At 35.8% G+C, this 21382-nt stretch overlaps 1 protein-coding gene across 1 annotated transcript; it reads right to left on the bottom strand.

Annotated features, from left to right (window-relative positions):
• Nucleotides 1-15083: 15083 nt before the first annotated feature.
• On the bottom strand, nucleotides 15084-15969 carry LOC105732311 (RNA ligase 1). The gene is given in 5 exon segments (XM_064360387.1): nucleotides 15084-15190; nucleotides 15193-15294; nucleotides 15297-15813; nucleotides 15815-15882; nucleotides 15885-15969. Coding segments are annotated over 5 exon segments (849 nt in total). The 3' UTR covers nucleotides 15084-15113.
• Nucleotides 15970-21382: the final 5413 nt, after the last annotated feature.

Below are 21382 nucleotides of genomic sequence, written 5' to 3'. Positions count from 1 at the left end.
TATTGTGAAAAACATTTCAATAAACATGGGAGTGCAGACATCTCTTTAACATACTGATTTTAATTCGGTTGGATATACACCCAGGAGTAGGATTGCTGGATTAAATGGAATTCTATTTTTAGTTTTCTGAGGAACTTCCATACTGTTTTCCATAATGACTGTACTAATTTACATTCCCACCGACAATGTACGAAGGTTCCCTTTACTCCACATCCTCACCAACATTTATCTTTATTTTTAACAACAGTCATTCTAACTGGTGTGTGGTGATACTCACTGTGGTTTTAACTTGTCTTTCTCTGATGATTAGTCAAAGATACATTCAATTTTTATTTTCAATTTTGAGAAATGTAGCAGAAAACCAAGTGTATACAACTGTCTTAATTTCATGATATATAATGATTTTTTTAAATGCATAAAACAGTACAAGTGGTTTAATGAAAAGTTATACAAACAGAGTTGTACATATTATTACCACTATCTGTTTCCATTTCTCTATTTTCGATAGCAATTTTGTGAGGTCTGTGTTTTCAGGGAATTAATTTTCAGATTGTAAAATTCCTTTATAAATTATAACATTATATACAAATGGGCAGTGACAAATTGTATTCTCTATTCCTCATATTTCAGGGAGTTTTTCCCCTCCTCCTGAGGCCATGATCCACACCAACCTAGGCCAAACAAAGAGGACCATCTTGTCACTCTTTAATAAGCAGAATAATAGATCTGGGGGACTTGTTGACATAATGAAGTATCAGGGATGTTATGATGGGCAAACTGTGTCTTGAAGCTGTTCAATGCAGAAGATTCCAGGAAGAACCAGTTTCTGTCACTCTTGGATACACACAGGACCTGAAGCACCTATGGCCCACTCTTCCATCCACTTCATCATCAAAAGGAAAACCAGATGGAACAACTCAATTGTTAGCTGAAATCTAGAGGAAGAAGCGCACTACTGGGGAGCAGAAAGAAGAGGGAGTGGAGTCAGAAAAAGATGAGGACACTGTGATGCCGACACAAATGTACTGATTTGCACCACACTCTGAACTACAAAAGTAAGATTTCTTTTCTTTTCTTTTTCTTTTTCTTTTTTTTTTTTTGAGATGGAGTTTCGCTCTTGTTGCCCGGGCTGGAGTGCAATGGCGCGATCTCGGCTCACCGCAGCCTCCGCCTCCTGGGTTCAGGCAATTCTCCTGCCTCAGCCTCCTGAGTAGCTGGGATTACAGGCACGCACCACCATGCCCAGCTAATTTTTTGCATTTTTAGTAGAGACGGGGTTTCACCATGTTAACCAGGATGGTCTCGATCTCTTGACCTCGTGATCCACCTGCATAAAAATAAGATTTCTTTCCTGTCCTGACAGCCAGTAAGCACACGGGTAAGGGGCTTCACAAATATTTATTACTATTATTATTATTGCTGCTGTTGTTGTTGATACAGTGACAGAATCTGAACATGCCTGTCTTCCACACACCTCCCATGCTATTAATGCCTGCCATTAGGATTCGGAGCTGCTGCTTTCATGCTTCAGGATAAAGTGACAGTGGGGCCAGCAAGGATATTGTACAGTGCAAGTCTACTTTCCCATGCTCATCGGAAGGGAGAGGCAGCAAAGCTGTGCCTGTCCAAGGACCACATCCTTGTCTTTTTCTTCCTCCATGGATTCTCAGTGGGTTCCTCTACTTCCTGCTTTCAGACTAGAATAACACTGTAAGCTGCTGTCTATTTTAAAATCAGAACTACTCAAGGGCAGTGAACAAAGCCATTCAGTAAGTGCTACATGCCAGAAGTTTTACTCTTCTCGTTTAATCCTAGCACCAAAACTACATGTTGTTGTTGTTATTATTGTTTGTTGTTAATATTATCATTATTACTATTTGAGAGGGAGTCTCGCTCTGTTGCCCAGGCTGGAGTGCAATGGCGCAATCTCAGCTCACTGCAACCTCTGCCTCCCGGGTTCGCTGATTCTCCTGCCTCAGCCTCCTGAACAGCTGAGTTACAGGCGCACACCACCATGTCCCACTAATTCTTGTATTTTTAGTAGAGATGGGTTTTCAGTATGTTGGTCAGGCTGATCTCAAACTCCTGACCTTGTGATCTGCCTGCCTTGGCCTCCCAAACTGCTGGGATTACAGGCATGAGCCACCATGCCCGGCCTGTTATTATTATTATTGAGACAGGGTATCTCTCAGTCACCCAAATTGGAGCAATCACAGTTCACTGCAATCTCTGCTCCCAGGCTCAGGCAATCCTCCTACCTCAGCCTCCCAAGTAGCTGGGACTACAGGTATGTGCCACCACTCCTGGCTAATTTTTTGTATTTTTCATAGAGACGGAGTTTCGCCATATTATCCAGGCTGGTCTCAAACCCCAGGACTCCAGCAATCTGCCATCCTAATCCTCCCAAAGTACTGGGATTATAGGCATGAGCCACCCCACCCAGCCCATGTTATTTTTTATTACCATTAGTTTACAGATGGGCAAAGTTAAGTAGATTGTACCATATCCCATTGGCTAATAAGTAGTCAAAACAGAATCCAGATATAAATATAATGTCAGACTATATATTTTGCACTATATATCATTTCTAGAGCCTGCTGTTATTTCTGTTGGGTGTGGTAGCAAAGCATATGCATTAAATACTCCCTTACGAGTCAGACAAGAACTAGGTTCAAAAGCTAGTTTCATCACTTTCCAATAGCATGATTTCAGCCTACTCATCTGTACGATGGGGATAATAGCAATATCTACTCATAGAGTAACTCTGAGGATTAATGAAATAATGTCCCTAAAAACATGGCCCAGTATGTTATGTAGTAAGCATGGCAGCTGAGTGAGTCTACTTGGAACAGCATATAACAGCATTTAACTTTCATGGCCAAGGGCACTCATTTTGACTTTTTTTAAAAAGCTCTTTTTCGCTCCTCTCTCTCTTTATAATGTCATAATTTCCCTTGAATGACTCTTTCTCTTCTGGAAAAGATAATTTCCTCATGAATACCAGTCCTGCAAGGATTTTAATTTTAGCCATAGGGAAAGGGCATATTTGTAGACAGTGATGATAACTCTCCATCTTAATTTTCCATGGTGAAATTTTATGACCCTTTTCTTTAGCCAGACCACCAAAAGCATAAAGGCTCTTAGCTATAGGTGTTAATCAAATATGTGTCAGACATCTTTAAAATGTGTATTTCTCTAGAAAACATGACTTCATTCTGAAAGCAAGGTGTGGAAAGAACTCAATTTTTAATCAGGAAAAGTGCTTTGGATGATATTTTTAATCGGCCAAATTCCTCTTTGCTAAATAATTTGGTAATCTTGAGTGGATTTGCATGTAATTTCCCGTAATCCACAGATTTTCAATGAGAAATTTCTTCAGACCCAAAAATGCCTTTCTTGTGGGGGAGCTGATACCCAGACATTAGTATTTCCAGTGAGAAATGGAGATTTGGGGAAGGGAGAAGGTGGCTGCCAGATGTTCAGATAATGTGGGAGGCAAATAGGTCAAAAGGCTGCCTGCAACTCTTTTGCTCTAAAAAACCAGGACATCTCATTTAAGAAGCTTCTGAGCCTTGTATGTTGTATTCTAAAGAGCATGTCCTTCCTCACCCCTGTAAGTGGCAGGTCTACGCCCATAATGTGTGTGCTGAACAGATGTTTTATTTGTGGCCCACATGTTCCTGGTAGGCTGCTAGGTGAGCCCAGAAGCTAGAAAGAAAGAGAAGAGAACAGTGTAAACTCTGCCTTTGGAATTTATACTCCAGTTGAATTGAATTAGAATGACCTATCCCTCTTCTGGGCTTGTAAGAATTATCCCTCAGGTACAAACATTGGTAGCACTTACTATAAAGTCAAATGCATTTAGACTCTTGGATGATGAAGTGTGGCCATGAGAAATAAATGGGAGATTCATTCACTTGGATTTGAAGTCAGTTACCTGGACTTTTAGTCCCAGTTTGTCTCTAATTTTGTAGGTCATCCATTCAATCACTATAAAATCTAACTTTTGATTTCTTTGTTGATAAAGCCTAGATTAAATCATCTTTAAGTCTCTTTCAGAAATATGTTTCTACAATTCTAAGTGGAGGTTATATGAATCAAGGCAACAAAACTGTCTTCAGAGACCTCTAAGTGCTGTGCACTGTCTACTGGTGTGGAAGAGTGAATGAGGAGTGAATCATGGATCCTAAGGACAAGGGATTATTTTCTGTGGAGGAAACTAGGTATGCATCCAACATGGATATGTGCCTATGCAACAAAATGAGTTAATGCTCTAACATGTCCAGGAAAGGTAAGATAAGAGTGTCTGGGTATATTTATTGATTTTATAAATTTTACTGTCTAAGGCACTGGAAAAAAGGCAAAAGACCTACCAGACCAGACAGACGTTTTCTCCCTGATCTGAACCTCTATTTGTTCTTATTTTCATCTATATAGGTATCTCACATACACACACACTGCGTTGTATGTAATGCGCTTAGTTTGTTATATTAACTTAATATTCTAGATGCACTAGGAGAACTGATGCATTCGTCAAGGTTCTTCAGTTGCAAGCAATGTAAACAGGTTTTGAATAATGTAAGTGAAAAGGGAGTTCATTGCGAGTTGTTGAGTGATATCACAGAGTGAACAGAAAGCACTAGAACCAGCATAAGAATGTTCGGGAAGCAGCTAGCGCCAGGGGTTTCAGTGGCAGCAAAACTCTGTTGCTTTTATCAGTCAGTGAGCCATCAGAACTAGAAGGCTTGAATTCCAACCATCTTTTCTGACTTCAGGCTCAAGATTCAAAATCCTGGAAGAGAAAAATCTGATTCGCTTACCTTTGACTTTATGCTTCCCTCTTGACCATTTGATGGAATACTCCTTGTTTTTTGGTACTCTAAGGTTGTACTCAATGCGAGGCGGTAGGAAACTGGGCATGTAAATTAGATGCTCAAAGGAAAGACAGCATGGATGCTGAATAGTCAACATCAAAAACACCCATTATAGCTAGCTATTGTTGAAAAACCTGAACTTTTCTTAAAGAGCAATTAATTATCCTTGAGGTCTTCTTAAAGGCCGAGTTTGGATTAATTTCTCATTTGTTTTTAAAATTAATATTTTAAAAATATATCTGTAATTTTTTTCAGATTATTTTTGGGGATAAAATAGATGCTCCAGAAATATATAGCATGTTTATTCTTTGGCTATAAGTAACCTCTGACACATCCTTTGAAACTCCAGGAAACAATTATAGCTATCTAGAGGAAGACAATGTTAGAAAGAACTGGTGATAGGGTCAGGGAGCCCAGATTTGTATCTTCATTATGTACTAGATACACAATTTTAGACAAATCCTTTTACTTCTCTGTATCTCAAATTCCTAAACTATAAAGTGAAAATAATCTGTGACTAGTGCCCAGTGAATGGAAAACAACTTAGAACAGTGCCTGGAACACAGAGAATGTTAGTTGTGGTGTTGGTGTGATTGACTAGATTTGCTATGCAGGTCACAGGACATATGTAAAATAGAATTTTTTAGTTTCTAAGACACTCAGAAAGACTTCTGAGACTAGATGAATAACTTCTCTGTTTTAAAATGCATCATAAAAATTAGATATTATCATTATTTTCTATTCTTCTTAGGTTGAATTTGCCACTTGAGCCAGGAAATTTTCTCATGATTCCAAATTATTTCTGCTTAAAAAAAAATCTTTCTTAATGATAACACCTTTGCCTATAAATCTATATTTTCTTCCCCCATTTTTATATTTATTCAGTTCCTGCCTTCCATTAATGCTCAACTCCCTCCTCTTCTTATCCATGATGCTTTTCTCAACCCTCATATGCATTTCTCTTTTCTCAGAATTCCTGCATTATCTTTGCATAGATGACTTATTTTGTCACCTACTTATCCATTATCTTAAAATATTATTGTGACTTGTTGCTTTATGCATCTGGAACTTGGCTGTAAAATTCAACCAATATTTGGTACATAGTATGTACCAGGCACAGTGCCAGATACTTCAGAGGTTTCAGGGATGAGTAACATGGCTCCAGACCTCAAGAAATTTGTAGTCAGGTAGGAAAATGAGGATGAGCACAGTAGAAAGAAGAGATGGCTTTTGAATGTCTGAGTCAGTTTGGACTGCTCTGACAAAATGCCATAGATGGTGACTTATAAAAAGCAGAATTCATTTCTCAGAGTTCTGGAGACTAGAATCCAAAATGAGGGTGCCCACATGCTTGGGTTCTGGTGAGGATCCTCTTCCAGGTTGCAGATGGCTGTCTTCTGTTTGTATCCTCACATGGCAGAAAGAGGGTGACAGAGCTCTCAGGTCTGTTTTATAAGGGCACTAATCTTATTCACCAACTCTGCACCCTTATGAACTAATTATCTCCCAAAGGCCCCACGTCATAATACCATCACATTGGGGGTTAAGGTTTCACTTATGAATTTGGGGGGCAGGACACAAATATTCATTCAGTCCATTGCAGTGGAGAAGTTAGAATCTGAGAATTACCTTCATCATCAAGAAATAATGGTGATGGCTGGAGATGGACCAGGCAAACAGGAAGGCCTTTCCAGTCAGAAGGAAGAAAGCATACATGTGGACCACATCATTCATCTCTTTCTAGCCTTCCACAGAACCTGGCCTATGCCAAATACATTGGTGAAACTTCAATAGCCAGCAATTAAATTTCACAGAAAGAAATAAATTGAGGAAGAACTATGCTTAAGGGGGTCTGAAAACTCAATATTGTTCTGAGCCCCTTTTTTTGGAAAGCAGATCAAGCTTGAATTTATCTCCAACTGTTTTAGCCAGAGTTTTCATGGAACAGAGATGACAGTGACCATGGAGATGGTTATTACTTATAATTTATGTCCTGCTTCAGAAACCTGGGGACCTCCCTGAGCTAGTCTGTATAACTTACCAATATACTATCAACAGCTCTGATGAGAGGCTGTATTAGTCCGTTCTCATGCTGTTAATAAAGACATATCTGAGACTGAGTAATTTATAAAGCAAGAGGTTTAATGAATTCACTCACAGTTCCACATGGCTGGGAAGACCTCACAATCATGGCAGAAGGTGAAGGAAGGGCAAAGGGACGTCTTACATGGTGACAGACAAGAAAGCGTGTGCAGGGAAACTCCCCTTTATAGAACCGTCAGATCTCGTGAGACTTATTCACTATCAGGAGAACAGAATGGGAACCCCCCTTTACCTCCACTTGCTGCTATGATTCAATTACCGCCCACTCGGTTTCTCCCATGACATGTGGGAATTATGAGAACTACAATTCAAGATGAGATTTGGGTGGGGACACAGCCAAACCATATCAGAGGTTGTATCTTCAGTAGCTCTGGGGTAATTCACACCTTTGATTTCTCTCAGGAACTTCAGAGGTAAGGGGAATCAGAGCTGACACTTCTCAGCAGTGAACACAAGAGACTCAATCCCAGAGAAACAGTCATGTTAACAGGGAGCTGTGGATTTCATGTATTTGTACTTGAGTAGATATACGTTTGGATGATTATCTTTACTCATGTCATCGTTCTTGTTTTTAAAAACAAGTACGTTATTCTACTTCTCCTGATTTGCAAATTTAGCTCAATGATGTTTAATGCTTTCTTCTACCAATTTTTGTTGCTGTTGCTTACATTTCAAGCCAAAGCACTAAAAACTCATTCTGAGGCTATATTAAGTAGAAGCTCACTGCTGGGAAGGAGTCTTTACATTTTTTTTTTCCTCTAAACATACACATAATGTTTTCCACAAGGATCTTTTAAAGTTGTTCTGGTTTCCATTGTGACTACTACATTGTACTGGCCACCCAACAGTTCCTTGTTTTTCATGTATGATAAACATTTAAAACCACACGTATCAGCCAGTATTTCTGGTAGAAACTCCTACCTCAACAGGAGAAAATCCAGTGTTCTTTTTGATTTATTAATTGACCATTAGGCATAGACATTTGCATGCATGCAGAGAAACAAGTGCTGCAATGAAGTCCAGGTGTTCAAAGAATAGTTTCCAGTAAACAAAATAAAGTGAAACAAAAAGATACTCCAAGAAAAACCCTATTTAGGGAGATTTCAGAGGGCATATCTTTTCAGCCTCAAGCAGAGAAACAGTACAAAAATTTCTAGAGAAATTCTGGGCAATTATCAAAGTATTCTCTTCACTAAAGCAAGAGGATATTTCAAGGAAAAACCGTGTAATGATTTGGCAATAACATGTGTACTGCAGGGCTTCCAATTTAATATTTGAGTTTCTCAACAGTCCAAATATCAAGTGTTCCTGACATACATTTCTATACCTCTAAGGTATGTAAGTGATATTTTTCTTTGACTACTGTTCGCTCAAGACACAATCCAAGGAAAGCTCTCTCTAGTCATTTTTTTTCACCTCTTAAAAATTCTTTGGATTCTGTCCTGACATTGGCATGTTGCACAATAATAAAGCGCTGCTCTCTTCTCATCTTTTCAAAGATGAACACCAAAAGGTCATGTTTCACTTGGCATTCTGTTATTTTTCTGATTCATCCTTTTGGAATGTAGCTATAGATTATGGGTCACTTAAAATTGATAGGCAGAGCTGATATCCTAGCTGCTGACAAGGGCCTTATCCTGGAAATTACCTGTACTACTATTGTAAATTCCTGAAATTCTACCCCTGGCTATGTATTAATTTTGTTCACTACATATTCAACTACAAATATCTAGGAAAGAAGGTAACTATAATAGCTCTAGTTCTAAATTTTATTTATAGTTTTCTCAACTTTTTAGTTGGTAGCACATTTTGATAGGGTTAGAGAACAGAAAGCCCATGAGGAAACCCGTACCTGAGGGAGCTGGGGAGAAGCCATAAAGGAAAGGAGAGAAAAAAAGGAGGGGGCTTTCAAGGGAGTTTAAGCATGAAGGGTCACATTTTTAAGAGCCAACTTAATGTTACTTTCACCCTAAAATCTTCCCTGTGTGCTCCAGCGGAAAGCAAGTGTGTTTCCTCGTTCCTATCAACCATGGTAGGATTCAGCACTAATCACAGGATATCCCTACCATACTACCTGGCATTGAGGCAGTTTTTACAAATGCTTAATCTCCTGTTTTGCGTAAAAATTATATTTTATACATTTCTCTAATCTTTTTTTCCCTTACTTATTCTTAAGCTGGTTTGCCTAAACCTGAAGCAAGTCATTTTATACAGTAGCTAAATCTGGAGTGAAAGGTGAGGAAGAAAAACAGGGACTGACTAGGACTGACTTCTTTCTGGGAACAAATGATGCTCCCCTGAGCTATGACCTAAGAGTACCCTTTAGACACACAGAACCTGCCTTTGACTATAGGAAAACGTGCTCTATAAAAAGATAGCTGTCTAACTTAAGCAAATATTCTATGTAGATAGAATACATGTTATTTGAATAATAACAGTGCTATTTATATTTGCATAGATGAGGTCTTTATCCTCACTGCAATATAGCAACTATTATGATAATGTTATGATGTCAGGCTTTTGGTTAATTTCTCTCTCTCTCTCTCTCTCTCTCTCTCTCTCTCTCACACACACACACACACACACACACACACACACACACACTTTTTCTGTCTCAAATAGAAATGTCATCTAAAGCAAACAGAAGTTAAATGATTTCCCTAAAGAACACAAAGTTGTGCTAAGAATACTATATCTAGAAAGAAAGAGTTGGATCACTACACTTTAGTATCATAAATGCCTTACCGATCCTTTTCTAGAAAAGAATGCCTACACTTTGTTCCCAAACTCATTTTGGAATTACTATCTTTCTGTTTATTCAGATACAAACCTCAGGACCATTTAACAGCCTCCTTCATTCATGGAAGCCAAATACCATCAATTCTACTTTGGCAATGTTCAAAACATTAATTTTCAATGAAAATAACTTAACTCCAGTTTTCCTTTCTACACGCAAATATTTTAAATATCCAACCATTTCTACAGTGTCAGAATACTCTTCTTAAAGTTCTGAATGTTTCACTACCAGATTCAAACTATCCACTGATACATACAGGGTGAAATCCACATTTCATTTACCATGACCTTTAAAATATTGTCGTTTTATTTTCAGCCTTAATAGTTGATTTTCTCACTTCTCATTCAGTTATCTAAAAGAAGAAAAATTTTAGTACTTCCCCAAACATTCCTGTCCTTTTCTAATTCTGTGCTTCTGCTTCCACTCTTCTTAGTATTATATTCAACAATATCTAAAATTTATTAAGCTGCTAAATGTCTCAGATTGTTTTAAACAATGTGTGTACATTACCTTATTATTCTTTACAACAACCTCATGAGATGAGTGCCCTTCTTACCATTTTATAGCTGGTACACAGAGATTTAGTAACTTTTCAGAGTCAGAGAGCAAGTAGAAGAAGAATGGGAATCCACATCCATCTGACTTTAAACAGTACTCTTCACCATTATTCCTCATTAAAACTCTTCCCAAACTTCATATTCCGTCTCAAATGCAAAGATTTTGTTCCTCTTATATTCTCTGTGTCATGTTGCATTTAATTTGCCAATGTGTCATTAGGGATTTTTACAACTATGCTAATAAGGAATATTGATATATAGTTTTCTTGTTTTGTGATGTTCGGAGTTTTCCCCTAACTTTTGTATCAGGGTTATACTGACTTCATAAAATGAGTTGGAAAGTACCTCCTTTTCCTCTGTTTTCTGATAGAATTTACTTAAGATTGATATTTCTTCTTTAACGCTTGGTGGATTTTAGCAATCAGGCCCTTTAGGCCCAGAATTTTCTTTGTAAAAAGTATTTCAAGTATGAGTTATTATTTTTAATTGACATATGGCTATTCAGCTATTCTGTTTCTTCTTAACTCTGATTTTGGTAGTTTCTCTTAAGAAACTTTGCCAATTAATCTAAATATTAATATTAAATTTATTACCATAAGGTTTTTCATAATATTCCCTTTTCATCCTTTTAATATCTACAGATCCCTCTCTTTCATCCCTGATATTGGCCATTTGAGGGTTTGCTCTTTTACTATTTAAGGTTTTACTCTTTTACTATTGATCAGAGTTTTTTCAATTTTTTTTTGTTTTTTTCAAAAAGCTACCTCGTTTCAACAATTTTCTTCACTGAGGTACTGTTTTCTATTTCACTGATTTCTACTTTTATTTGTTTGTTTCACTCATTGTATTCAGATAGGGTTTAAATTTAGCTTCTTTTTACAGCTTTTTAAGTTGGAAGCATGTATCATTGATTCTAGATCTTTCTAAGCACTGCTTTAGTTTGCTTTGACAAATTTTGGTATATCACGTATTCATTATTATTCATCTTAATATATTTTCTAATTCTCCTGTTGATTTCTTCTGTGGCCAATGGGTTATTTACAAGTGTGTTTCCAATTTTCCAACTATTTGGGGGAGTTTCCAGATATGTCTGTGTTTAATTTTGTTGTTGTTAACACACTTTGATGATTTGAATCCTTTTAGCTTTATTAAGAATCATTGTATGGCCCTTGATCTATGTTGGTAAATACTCTACATAGGCTTGACAAGATAGTGTTTCATTTTGTGTGGTGTCTTCCATACATGTCAATTAGTTGGTTGATAGTGTTGTTTAAGTCTTCTATTTTCTTCATGATTTTGTCTACGTTTTCTATAAAATACTGAGAAAGGAGTATTGAAGTCTTCTACCATGGTTTTAAATTTGTCTATTTCTCCTTTCAGTTTTGTCAGTTTTGGGAGGTTTGCTATTAGGTGCCTACATAAACATTTATAACTGTTGTATCTTCTGGTTGTACTGACCCTTTTAACTTTATGATATGTTTGATGTTTCCTATGGAATTATTCCTTTGATAAAAATTTATTTAGTCTTATATTAACATAACAACTCTAGCTTTCTTATGCTTACTTCTAAATTTACACTCTTTTCTATCCTTTTTCTTTCAACTTGCTGCTGTTTCTGTATTTCACGTGTGTCTTTTTTAGACAGCAGTAGAGTTCCACGTTTAAACCCAATTTGGTATTCTTTGACTTTTATTTTGCGTGTTTAGTCAATTCACATTTAATAAAACTATTTATAGTATAGGTTTCAAGTCTGTCATTTTGCTGTGTTTTTAAATTTGTTTCACTTCTGTTTTGTTCTTCTTCCCCTTCTTTCCTGCTTTCTTTTGTCCTAACCAAATATTTTACAGTATAGCATTATAAATCTTGTATTGACATTCTGATATGTCTTTCTGTTTCACTAGTGGTTGCTCTAGGTATTAAACATGTGAGTTTAACTTACCAAAATCTACTTAATTAGTATTTAATTGCTTCCAGTTTAATATGGAAAATTTTCAACTGTCTAGTTCTGTTTATCCCTCTCTTCTTTGGATTGTTTTCATCTATATACAATATAATCCCAAGAGTATAATAGTATAAATTTCACTTTAAATATGCATATATTTTGTAAGAAGTCAATAAAAACTATGTGTCTGCATATATAAAATAATTCACATAACTTATATATCCTTTCTCATGCTCTTTATTTTTTCCTATATGTCTGAATTATCATATGATGCAATTTTCCTTAGTTGGAAGGACTTTCTATAGCATTTTACATAGTGCAATTCTACACTATTTAATATCAATTATTTTAATCCAAAATAATTTTCACTTTAGTTTAGAATAATTTCTCTGACTGTAGGTATCCGGAATTACAGGCTTTTTTCTTTCAGTGTTTTAAATATATCATTCCAATATCTTCTCTCTTGCATTGTTCCTGATGAAAGTCAAATGTTAATCATATTGTTATTACTCTCTACGTAATATTTCATTTTTCTTTTGCTGTTTTCTAATTTTCTGATTATTTTTTGTTTTCATTAGTTGAATTTGATGTGCCTGAGTATGATTTTCTCTGTCTTCCTTCTACTTAGGTTTCACAAATATTCTTGCATTTTAGGTTTATGTTTATCAATAAATTTAGAAAGTTCTATTCTATCATTTATTTAAATTTTTTTCTCTCATTTACCTTAGTCCTATCCTTCTCAGACTTTAATTACACGTGTGCTGCAGCACTTGATATTGTTGCAAAATGCTTTTCTTTTCTTCCATATTTTCTTCCTTTCTATGTATCAGTGGGAATCATTTTTTACTGATCAATTTGCAAGTACCTTAATTTTTATATACGCCATTTAAAACATGCAGTTGTGTTTATCATTAGGTTTTTCTTTTAGTTATAATTTTTAGATCTAGAATTTCCAGTTTTTTATTGTTTTCATTTATTTATTGGTATCACTATATATTTACTTATTAGTATTATGTTTATTCTTTAATTATTTGAACAATTTTTAATTTTTTGAAAATATTTATAGTACTTTATTTTTAGGATTAAATAGTAAATTTATTATTTAATTGTAACAAATATATGCCATTAGTATGTTCTTAAGTTTTGGGTCACATTGGCAACAGAGTCTTTAGTTTCTTTTGAAATTCTTTTCAGGAATTTTAAGGATATAGTTCCCTTAAAAAATACTTGCTATGTTTTACCTCTTTTAAGACTTTAAACAGAACAAAAAGGCCTGGCTATGAGAATTAGCTAGTGATCACTGGCTATTCTAAACAGTCACTAAGGCTTGAATTCTTTCTTCACCAGATGCCTAATTGGCAGAAGTCCCAAAGGTTTCCCTGATCATATTAATAACTTTATAAAAAGTTGATCATTATTCATTAAAAATTAGATATTTGTAAAGAAAATATAAAGGAAGTCTAAACCAAAACTCTTAACCAGACTAACTCAATATTATGAATCACAAAATCTTTTTGATTGATTGCTGTATTTAGAGTATCTTATATGCTTTTAGAGAAAGATTAAATCCCACTATAAGAGATGATAAATTTTAGTCAAAGACTAGAACACAATTTACAGAATAAATAATTGGACTTGACAGTTAACAACTTATTTACACTGTACAATGGAACAAATAGAAATCTTAATTATTCTGCCTTTATAGCTGTATTTGACCATTCAGGAATACTTTGGCTTTCATATTCGTAATTAAATCTCTTAGTTCAAATCTAAAATATGTATATTTCCTATATGCAACTTTTGAAGATAATGTTTGTTAGAAGGAAATAAAAAACCTGAAAAAAGAACTGGAAAATTTTGATCCTTCATTTTTCGAAGAAATTGAAGATCTTAAATATAATTACAAGGAGGAAGTGAAGAAGAACATTCTTAGAAGAGGTCAAAAATCTTTCGGAACAATTGGGAGTTGAATTAAGTAGCCCTGTTGCTGCTTCTGAAGAGTTTGAAGATGAAGAAGAAAGTCCTGGTAATTTCCCCATTTACTAAAGGTCACCTATAAACTTCATTTCATTTAATTATTTATTAATTTTATAAGTTAAAATCTACCTGGAAACAAGCAATTCTCTGAGCTGTAGTATTTCCTTCTCACTACCTTGTACCTTCATACTTAGATTGGAATTCTTAATAAACAAAATTATATGAAATTTTCAACTTATTATAAAAGTATATATTTGAAGACTTAGAATAAATTATGGCCATCAATTAGGCAATGAGCTCTGGTGAATTTCTTTACATTCATAATGTTTTGATTAAGTTTTTTTTTTTAAAGAGTATGAGGGTAAGTTCAGCAATTTAAATATTTAAAATTGGAATTTATGTATATTTATTTATACATGTGTTAAGATTCTCAAATCCTATGATATATATAAATACAGATGTAGACATACACACATACAGGTTATGAGGCTGAGCCACATGTTTTGTTAAATATCTAGCAAAATCAAATTGAGCTTAAACTATTTAATTTTGAAAATTAGTGACATTAAATGTTGGTTTAATTGTCTTTAAATTACCACTCAGTTACAGTGGAGAGAATCCAGCTCCAGCCTTTGTACAAGCTTAGGTGCTCACTGTTACTTATATTTTTATGGAGATTAAAATTAATTTGCTGGTTTTTAATACATTTTGAACAGGTATTTGAAACTGGAAAATTCATTTCTTCACAAATGGTAGAAGACATATTGATGTTTCATAATGAATAGGAACCTAGAGATATTTTTAAACATGGTGGAATATTCGATATTAGAATATAATGATAATAAACTAATTTTATTTGCATTTTATACATCAAATATTATATCTTTGAGTCTAGCAAATTTCTGATTATCTATTTTTGAAATATGATTAAACAAACAATATCAAAGGCAGAGTCACATTTCTTCAGGCTCATGTTGATAATAACTGGTCTTGAATTCATGTAAGTATCTGGAATTGGCCAACATAAGCCAAGATGATGGAGAGGACCTTTATTAAACAGCCATCACTGCAATGCCATACTATTCCTTCAATTTTACCCTCTTTGCAACCTTCAAACCAGGACAAGAGATGATTGTGCTTCAGTGAAGGTAGATTTCTTATTTGAAATGCTCCATGTGGTATAAGAAGATGTAATGGATGTTTCTTGCTCCCTAACCCATATAAGTTTCCATTGATATTTGTTCCTATGAGCTCCAGTGTTTGTTCTAAGAGATTTGATAGTGGCACTACACTAATTTCCAAAAGTCCAGAATCGTCAGGATGATGTTTTAGTACCAGGGCAATCTCGAATTCATAATTAACTATGGAGGAATGCCAGCAATACTGTTTGTTGTTTTTTTCTACTGATACCCAACCAGGAATGTGTCCATTTTCATCAGGCTCTGGGTTTCCATTTATTTGTTCTGTTTCCTTTGCTGGTATCCAGCACTCTGGAGCTGGTTTGAAGTCCTCCTCAACGTTCCAAAAAAATTCGTTTGGGTGTCCTTTTGAATGTAAAAAAAAAATTTAATCTTTTTTCAGCTTGTTTGTTGGCTTTCCTATCTAGTTGGGCCCGAAGGTATAGCTGATCTGGTGCTCTCTTTTGGCGGAAGACTCCTCTTTCACCTCTGTCACAAAGACACACGGCATTTTCCGCTGCACGGGGCCCAAGCGCTTCATGATGAGCCCAGCAAGCAGTGCGAGTGGAGGGCGCGCTTTCCAACTGCGTCGGGTCCAGGTGGGGAGAAGCCCTGCAGCTGTCACACGTGGGGCTCAGGCCACTCACACTCAGCACCCAGCCATCGCGGCGGCACCTCGCTGTAGTACCATTTTGAATTTTATATCTGTTATATGTAACTCCTAGTCCCACTTCAAATGAATTTTTACTGACAGCTTTAATCTCTTTTTCTGTACAATTTTTTTTTTTGTATGACTAATAAACTTTAGTTGAACCTTAAACACTGTAACTACTCTGTAATCTGTTTTCCTCTTCTGGGAATTGTTGAGTTTTGCTAATAGTCATAACTTGCCTGAATTCAAACTGTGATACCTATCTCCATGTAGTACATGGTAACTAATATCTCTGCTCAGTGTTTTGGCTTTTAGTTGCTGGGATTTTACGCCAACTGGCATCTTGGAAGTCTCCATAGCTCTTGAGAAGAAAATTAATATGACAAAATGTGTATGTGTGTGTGTGTGCACACGCGCATATGGGCACATGTGCACGTGCACATGTATCTTTATTTGCTGGATGACAATGGATAGTTGTAGAACCATTTTACACTGAGAGTTCCTCCACTACACTGCCAGGCCAATGGATTATTTCTGGAACAGGTGCCACATTGTTACATTTCCTCACTCAGTCCTGCCTCCCTTCTAAAACATGATGAAATGGAGTTCAGATGCTTCAGATACCACCCAGTCTACTCCATTCAACTTGTTTTAAGCAATAGTTAATTGATTTTGACTTTGGAAGTTTCTATTTACTTTGAAGAACTCTGTGTCCTGCCAACTCTGCCTGAGATTTTCTCTTTGTCTTCTCTCTTATATTGTAAGATTTTACTGTACTTGGGAGCTCTTTAAAATTATGGTTTAACATTTCAACACTGTGTTTCCTACTGTCATCAAAGACAGATGATTAAAAATAACAGAAATCTGAAAACAATTTAAATCATATGGAAGAGATCCAAATAATGACCAATATTTGTTCAACATTTGGCAATTTTCTTTGCAGGGGGAGGGGAGGCGGAGTTTCACTCTTGTTGCCCAGGCTGGAGCGCAATGGTGTGATCTTGGCTCACTGCAACTTCTGCCTCCCGGGTTCAAGTGATTCTCCTCCCTCAGCCTCCGAAGTAGCTGGGATTACAGGCATGTGCCACACGCCCAGCTAATTTTGTAGTTTTAGTAGAGATGGTGTTTCTCCATGTTGGTCAGGCTGGTCTCAAACTCCCAACCTCAGATGATCCATTCACCTCTGCCTCCCAAAGTGTTGGGATTACAGGCATGAGCCACTGCACCCAGCCTAACACTTTGCAATTTTTAAGGCATTGCCCATCTATTATCTGATGTGATCCACACAATACATAGAATAGGTGTTGCTATAATTATAATTTTACCAAAATTAAGCTAAATGTTCAAAGTCTCTTAGCAGTTATAATGTTTATTCACAGGGTGTATCAGACAATTCTGCTTTTGTGTGCCTAGGGCCCATGTAACACTCCACTCAGCTTAGCTTCTTTAGAACTATGGCAAGGGTCCATATTCACTTTGACTTCAAAACCAGTGTCTCTTTCACTTATGCTCTGCTTCCATAGCTATACTATTGTAGGACTACTAGAGATTATGTCAAAAATGTTAGTTTTAGAAATGTATTTAACAATTGCATCTGAAAGTTCAATCATGAAAATCATGTTTATACTTTAGATTAAATTCAAATCAGATATAACTACATATAATTAAATGCTCATGAATCACATTTATACTTATATAGAAAATAGTTCATCAATTTAAGCAAAGCGTATCATATTTGGCATATGACCAATAAGGAAAATATTTAGTGTAGATAATTTTTGAACTTCGTAATATAGACAAAGTGAAATGTGGCCCAACAAGAAAAAATGAGATGACTATACTAATACATTGTCTATAAGGTTAGGGAGAAATTCAGGGTTAAGCCTGTTTTTTAGGAAACAAACTTACTTTATTAGGAAGAAATGTAGATGCATAAAAGAATGAATAAGAGTGCCAGGTGCGGTGGCTCACACTTGTAATCTCAGCACTTTGGGAGGCCAAAGCGTGCGGATTACCTGAGGTCATTAGTTTGAAATCAGCCTGGCCAACATGGTGAAACTCTGACTCTACTAAAAACTACAAAAATTAGCTGGGCGTGGTGGTGCATGCCTGTAATCCTAGCTACTCGAGAGGCTGAGGCAGGAGAACTGCTTGGGCCTGGGACACAGAGGTTGCATTGAGCCAAGATTGTGCCACTGCATTCGAGCCTGGCTGACAGAGCAAGACTCTGTCTCAAACAACAACAAAAAAGAATAAATAAGAAATTTATGGAAACATCGCAGTCAATTCTTTATTTTAGTTACAGGCAGTGATAACTGTTTTGAAGACAAAAGACTATGACAAAAATTAGCTGTAATACTTTTTAACATTAATAATTACTATAATTTTATTCCTGCTTTTTCCTGGCAGCATAATTGTAGGTGTTTTATGTATAGTGCCCTTTACTGTTAGATCATTGTTCAAAAACTGCTTAATACATTTGAATATTGTCTTTAAATATGAGCTCACACAACAAAAACTGTTTTTTCATTCAGGGATTATCATTTTACTTTCTATGAAATATTAGATAATACTTCTAACTGAGGTCTATATATATTAGAACTCAATAAATGTTGAATTGCTAATAATTAAATTGAAGAAATTCTCAATTTCTTTATTAATCTAGCTCTGAGTGTTTAAAACAAAGAATTACAGCAAATAATTTTCTAATTTCTTCCCATTTTTACAATGATTTGCTGAAAGGAAAATGTCTCCTTTAACAGGCAGTAGCCGTTTCAAGTATGTTTGACAAATAAATCTACTCTTTATAGAATGTAATTTTGTATTATGTTAACTGTGTCAGCATGATGAAGAACACTGAAGACCAAACAGTGTCCAGCAGGAACAGAATACTAGTTCTCTTAAGCTGCACTGAAATCAGTTCTCATCCAAAGAACTATGCCTTGAAAACAAGAGTAAAAGTTTATTGCAACTAGCTAATCTGGAAAAGTGAGATATGTGCTTCCGGAAAACCATAAAAATGATCATATGCTAACAGGCAGGAGTTTTGTTAATTTTGGCAAACATTTTCACTTAAATCAATGATCACATAAAAGAATAGACATATGTTAAGCTAGGAGTACAACTCCATAGATCATAGTGGCATTTGGCATTCAAACATTAAGCAATATTAAATTAAACATACTCATGTAGATTGTGATAAAATAAAACAAAAATCAATATGTGGCATGAAAGATGATTTCTTTGAAATCAACCATGATTTCTATAATGGGTACTGAGATACTGATTATAAAATGTATTAATATAGTACAGAAATAATTGAGAAAATATATTATGAATAACTTTAAAATACTGATTAAAAAGTCTTTTAAATGACATTTGTTTTTAAAAATATTTCATTGGTTGAATCAGTTTGGATTCTAGGCATAGCTGCCCATGCCTAAATGCACTAGCATTTTCCATGTCAAAATATTTCTTTTCCTGAAACTACCTAACTATTAGCAGCTGTCTGTGTGAGAATAGAGGGAGGATTGTTTTTACTTCACTCAAAGATTAATGATATTTTATAACTTCAAAAGAAGTTTTCAATTCTGGCTTTCATGGCAGGTACCTCCCTCTTGATCCTTTAATTTTATTGCCATGTTTTAAACATAATTATTCATGCTGTGGCATATTAAAATCGTCTACAAAGTTTTTTTTGTTAAAAATAAGATTTTGCTTGCTGTTAACTCTGCAGAATTTCACTATTTTCTCTTTCATTTACCAGGTAAGCATTGTAATCATTCCAATCATTTTTTTGCTCAAATATTTAATGCTGGCTAATGGAGATAAGAAAAAGTATGGATAGGGGAGGTTGAATTTGTTCTTTTTCTTTTTTTTTTGAGACAGTCTTTTTCTGTCACCCCGGCTGGAGAGCAGTGGTGTGGCTCACTGAAGCCTCTGCCTCCCAGGTTCCACTGATTCTACTGCCTCCGCCTCCTGAGTAGCTGGGACTACAGGCACATGCTACCACATTCAGCTAATTTTTTGTATTTTTAGTAGAGATGGGGTTTCGCCATATTGACCAAGATGGTCTCAATCTCCTGACCTCATGATCTGCCCGCCTCAGCCTACCAAAGTGCTGGGATTACAGGCTTAAGCCACTGCACCCCGCCCAAATTTTTTATTTTTCTTTGGATTGTATATTTCTTGGTTCTCAGAAAATATATGTAGCAACATTTCAATGATATACATTAAGTTCAGAAGTAGTGAAATTATTATCCATGTCCACAATTCCCTGACTTGTTACCAGCATTGTAACTAGGTAGCAGAACAGTCATAGCCTGTACTGGAAATAAGCATGGACTCCACCAGCCTGTCCTCTTTCTGATCGCCCCCTTTCACTTCACATCAAAAGCCTTAAGCTTGCTGACCACTTTTAAATCTTGTGTGTGATTCTTCCAGTGGAACACCCTGCAAATTCTGAGAATCAAACATTTATTTATTTATTTATTTAAGACAGAGTCTTGCTCTCTTGCCCAGGCCGGAATACAATGGCACAATCTTGGCTCTCTGCAACCTCTGCCTCCCAGGTTGAAGGGATTCTCCCGCCTCAGCCTCCGAGTAGCTGGGACTACAGGCACCCGCCACCATGCCTGGCTAATTTTTGTATTTTTGTAGAGATGGGTTTCACCGTGTTGGCCAGGCTGGTCTTGAACCCCTGACCTCAGGTGATTCCCCGCCTCTACCTCCCAAAGTGCTGGGATTACAGGTGTGAGCCACCATGCCCAGCCGAATTAAACTTTAAAAATATATGTAACACAACCTTAAAAAGGAATAAAGCTCTGAAACATGTTCCAACATGTATGAATCTTGAAGATATGATGACAAGTAAAATAAACCAGACACAAAAGAACAAATATTATATGATTTAACATATATGAAGTACCTAGAATGAATAAATTCGTAGAGACAGCAAGTAGAACAGAGGTTACCAGGGGCTTGGGAGGCAGAAGTGGGGAGTTATTTTTTAATGGGTATAGAGTATCAGTTAGGGGTGATGAAAAAGGGAGATAGATGAGGTGATGATTTGTAACAATGTGAATGTACTTAATGCCACGGAACTAAATATGGTCAAGCCAGTAAATTCATGTTATCTACATTTCACTAGAGTTAAAAAAATTACTACAATAAAAAAAGTTAATAAAGCTTCCATAAACCATTTAAACTGTGATTTGAAAAGGTATTCTGGAATGTTTTGGTAAAATAAATGAGAAATTACTCTAAAAATTTATACATAGCACAGATGGCAAATATCCAAATG

Source organism: Aotus nancymaae, unplaced genomic scaffold (genome assembly GCF_030222135.1).
Source record: "Aotus nancymaae isolate 86718 unplaced genomic scaffold, 86718_ANA_hifiasm-v0.15.2.pri h1tg000040l, whole genome shotgun sequence".
Taxonomy (NCBI): domain Eukaryota; kingdom Metazoa; phylum Chordata; class Mammalia; order Primates; family Aotidae; genus Aotus; species Aotus nancymaae.
The sequence above is the reverse complement of the archived record's forward strand: the minus strand, read 5'-3'. Positions and strand labels throughout refer to the sequence as shown.